The following is a 4,485-nucleotide window of genomic DNA, read 5'->3' on the forward strand; positions in this document are numbered from 1 at the left end:
CGTTGCTACAGTTGTAACAGACAAAGATCTCGCACTGCCCATTGGCGCAAGGATGCGAAATGTCTCCATACAGAACATTCATGAACTTCGACTAACCTTCTAACCATGGAAGACGGCAGGGCGGCGAAAAGCTAGTGCGGACGTGTACCGGTATGTGAAGTGCCTGGAACATTTAAAACTGCAGTGTGTCAAATGTCTATGCCTGCATGGACTAGGTGCAGATGAGAAGGGCGGATATCGTAAGTTGGGTTCCACTTCTTAGGTAGTGCTTCGGTTCCGTCTCGACGGAGAACCGACCACAAGTCAGTGACTTTACTTCTTCCTTGCGAAAGATGAATCTTGATGGCGAGCCTGACTTAGAGGACCTTGTTGAGCGGACCGGCGAGTCGTATAAACTGTGCATCTAATTGGCTGAGCGTTTAGCGAAGCCCATTACTCCACTGACCCGAAAAGTTTCATTCTGTTTGTTTGTCTGTCTGTCTGTCTGACTGTCCGTCTCTCCGCACGATAAATCGAGAAAGAATTGAGATATCGATCTGGGAATTTCAGGGTCGTTTTGTATCATAAAAGACAGATCGAGTTCGAAGATGAGCATTCTAGCTCAAAAATTGGCTGTTTAAAAAATCAAAAACTACAGGTCGCAATATGTATTTTTATCAAATATTTTTTATAGGTTCTTAAGGGGTAACTCGTCGAAGTAGAGCCCTGTGGGCGACAATTTCGTCCGTTTGGCTCTATCTTGTACCGTTTAGGTGCTAGGGGGCATTTCTTGACAAAAATGAGGTGAAAATGATCAAATGGTCGATTAAATCGTTAAAAAGACTTCATTCCGAAAAATTGTATATACACTCCTATTACCTCGTCCCGGGTGTCAGCGCCGCAGGCCTAAGGCCTAGCTATATGTGCGCCAGGCGCGTCGCAGCGTCACAGTGTTTCGTGAGATATCGCGAAGCCTGTTACGCGAGACGTGGTCTGGCGTACATCTACCTTGTAAGGTAATTGTACGTATGCCTGTATATGTGTGTGTACGTATGTTCTTAATGAATTACTGATTGACTCTGTGACATTAAAATGGTCCAGTTCACTTGAATCATGTCGTGCTGTCTTTATGCCCTTCCTTACCAGAGAGAGAGAGAGAGGGAGGGGCGGGTCGGTAAGCCAGCACCCATGGCGCAGCGGTGCCTCGACGCGGCTTGAGTCCCGAAGCTCCATCCGCGATGGCGGGGTGGGGAAGTCGGCTCGCTCTAGGCTGTCCGACCTCCTATTGGCTGCAGCGGTGCGCGCGGGCTGCCCTCTGAAACAATAAAGGTAGTTGACGCGTGTCCTCCGCCTCAGTATCCCGCCGCGCCGCCTGCACGCACCTACCCCATGTCGCGTATGCGTTCAGCGCGCGTCCTCCCCTCCAGTCGGCGACAAGCAGTATTGACGATACCAGTGTGTTTTCAACAATGCGTTGTCATGAACTTCAAGGAGGCAGAAGATTTTCCGCTGAAATGGATGAGCAAGATAGATGCTGAATCCTATGTGTCCAGAAACATATGTCGCGCCAGCATTCGAGGAGCGGATTCTGACGAAGATCCAAACAGTCGACATGCTGAGCGTCTGTGCGCCACGAAGAGTCAGCGGTGCGGCGCCGCGTCGTTCCCCGGTCGTAGGCATCCGCTTCGTCGCCATGGCCGAGGAGCATCGGAGAGGCTTCATGCTCTGCCTTTGGGGTTTCGAGGGCACCCCGCTGCAGGACGTCGTGGACCGCCTGCTCCCTAATCTCCGCCGTCTCCATCTCCACCTCGCGATCGGTGATAACAACGTGACGATCCAGTCGCATGTCACATTCGTTAGAATATCGTGTCACGTTCTTTTGAACGTGAATCTATGCCTAAATGGCCACTGGATTAGCTGATTACGTTAAAAACGAATGTGACACTACATTTAAACGAATGGGACGTCACATTCTTTGAATAACAGTGATCTACTGTAGCTAAGTAAATAGAACATTTCAGGTGGGGTGATAAGAAGAAGGAAAGAATCAACAAACCGGAAGAGCACTGCCTTCTAATCGCCCCCCACCCTCCGTCCTTTTTCACCCTTCGCCCAACTGATTCCTGTTTTGGTGATTCTTTTCTTCCTCTTGTCATCGCGACTGACATGGTCTATTGATCGTATTGAGGGTACACTATCATATATAGCTGACCTTATCAAAGATTGCGAGAGTGACGATGGTGTTGGTTGCCCTTAAAATTATAATGATGATTTGTCTATGAATCTTCAACAGAGCCGAGGGGGAAATCACTAGGGTTCGTAGCGTACGGACCATTTCGTGGTATTTCTCCTGCCATTTCGTCTATTTCTCGCCTATTTCGGTTTATTTCAGGCTATTTCGCGCTATTTCGGAGTATTTCAGGGGTATTTCGCGACTATTGCACCGACTATTTCGCGTCTATTTCGTCTTTCTTTTGGTCTATTTCGCTTCTATTTCGCCTTCATTTCGGACTATTTCGGGGGAAAGTGTACGAACTATTTCGCAAGTGATTTCCCCCTCGAACAGAGCATTGATGCGATCAAGGACTAAATAGAAGTAGGGTCCACAAAACTGAAGAGTGGAACTCCAAGCTCATATTACCGACCAGAAGTTTTAAAACTTAAACTCTAAAATTAACGTTAAAGGGAGTTCAGTAATAAGTTTCGGGCACCTGCTGCGGACAGCCCCAATGGTTGATGCTTTCAAGTCACCCACTCTAACATAATCATCTGCTTGAGTGGAAAATTGTTTTAGCCCGATTATAGAATGGAATTTAGTCTGGTGCCACTCCTCTTTGTCGTGCAGACAAATTTATCGCTAAGCATCTGAAGATTATTGACGACAGTTGCGCCACAGCTGATGCTTTCGACAAAATTAAACAACAAAAGGAAAAAAGTCCATAAGCATCAATGAAACAAGACGCAACACACCACATGATGAAATGCGATGAACAGAATCCATGGCCAGCAAGAAATCTAGAAACCGCTCAGACGTCGAGAAGGAAATTCAAAAACACTTGAGTAAGACAGAAAATTGGGAGGCTTATCCCCCACTCCCTCTCCAAAAAGCAAACAAACATTGAAACCAAAATTCTCAAAGTATTTGAACAACCATCCAGAGCTTTCTCTTGTTTTGGGTGCCAATAAGGCATTCCGGTAAAGCGGAAATGTAGAAGAATACAGGAAACAAGAATACAAAAGTCACCATGTTAAAGCATAGTGATGTCCGTTTTCTTTTTCCCCACATACTTCTGCATTTCAGCTTTACCGGAATGCTTTATTCACTGGCACAGCCTAGAGCCAGCGTGCTTCGCAACGGTCTCCACTCTGAATTAATCTCTTCGTACTGGCGTGTGAAAAATGCGTGATAGATGAGCATGTTTACAAAACTACGCAAGCAAACTATGAATAAAAAAGTCTAAGATTTTAATGTGTGTCTCTGCTGAGACCAGGCACCAGGCAGTTGTTGAGTCCGTATTGACGTGGTGCTCGCCCTTGCCCTGGACGTGCGCTTCAGCTAGCAGCCAGAGGTGCTCGCCATCTTGGTGGAGTGTGTAGTGTATGATTATGGGACTAGGTGCGTCTGGACGGGGCGTGGCCTAGCACACAGTAGTGATTGTTGGCCGGCAGGGGAAGTTAGGACGATACTCACCCGCCGATCCCCCACCCCACCCCCAAAGGACGTCTCGCGTAACAGGCTTGGCGATGTCTCATGAAACACTGTTTCGTTGTCGAGAAGTGACATCAATAACACCCTGAAAATTTCAGACCTCTAGCTCACGTCCTTCTTGGGGAACGGACTGACGGACAGACAGACACAAGAGCGATGGCATTAGCCCACTTTTAGCTTTTAAGCAGAAGAGCGGGCTAAAAATGCACTCAGCAAGGTAAAATATTTTTATAGAAAATAAAAATTTGTGTGACTGATCAATATTACTTATCTCAGGAAATACTCCAAGCAAGATTAGGGAGTCAGATTCAGATGCTGAATCGACTCCAGACACTGCTGATGTAGAAGATGGGGGCAACATCTCAAGCAGGTAATTGTGGCCAAAAAAAAGTTCCAACGGAAGTGGGATAAGCTTCACGCCTGCAAATTTTGCAAATATGTCGGGACTGGCAAGCTGGACAAGCACTAAGAGGCTAAACATACGAATGAGGAAGAAGTGAAACAACTTATCAAATACAGAAAAGACCCTGCCGTCCAGCTTGTCAGTGAAGATGATATAGCTGCTGACAATAGAGGGGAAAAAAAAAAGAAAACAGAAATATTGCAAAAACTACGGAATGACAGCATGCATAGGCACAACATGCTATTAATTCAAAAAGGAGCAGTATAATCAGACCCGCATAAGAATGTATTGCTGACGAAAAGAAGAGAAGTTGCACCTAGAAAGGAACACGAAGTTCTACCCTGCACAGAGTGCAAATGCTTTGTCAGTCGCCACCAACAAAACACACAATAAA

General features: G+C 46.4%; 1 protein-coding gene across 1 annotated transcript in view; it reads right to left on the reverse strand.

The window, feature by feature from the left end:
* The window catches only part of LOC113214609 (uncharacterized), a 19,079-nt gene that overhangs the window by 9,131 nt on the left and 5,463 nt on the right, over window positions 1-4,485 (reverse strand). Inside the window, exon 2 of the mRNA XM_052273238.1 lies at window positions 97-163. Coding sequence (XP_052129198.1) covers window positions 97-163 — 67 coding nt within the window. The remainder of the gene's footprint in view (window positions 1-96; window positions 164-4,485) is intronic.

This window comes from Frankliniella occidentalis, unplaced genomic scaffold (assembly GCF_000697945.3).
Source record: "Frankliniella occidentalis isolate FOCC.00 unplaced genomic scaffold, Focc_3.1 Scaffold256, whole genome shotgun sequence".
Taxonomy (NCBI): Eukaryota; Metazoa; Arthropoda; class Insecta; order Thysanoptera; family Thripidae; genus Frankliniella; species Frankliniella occidentalis.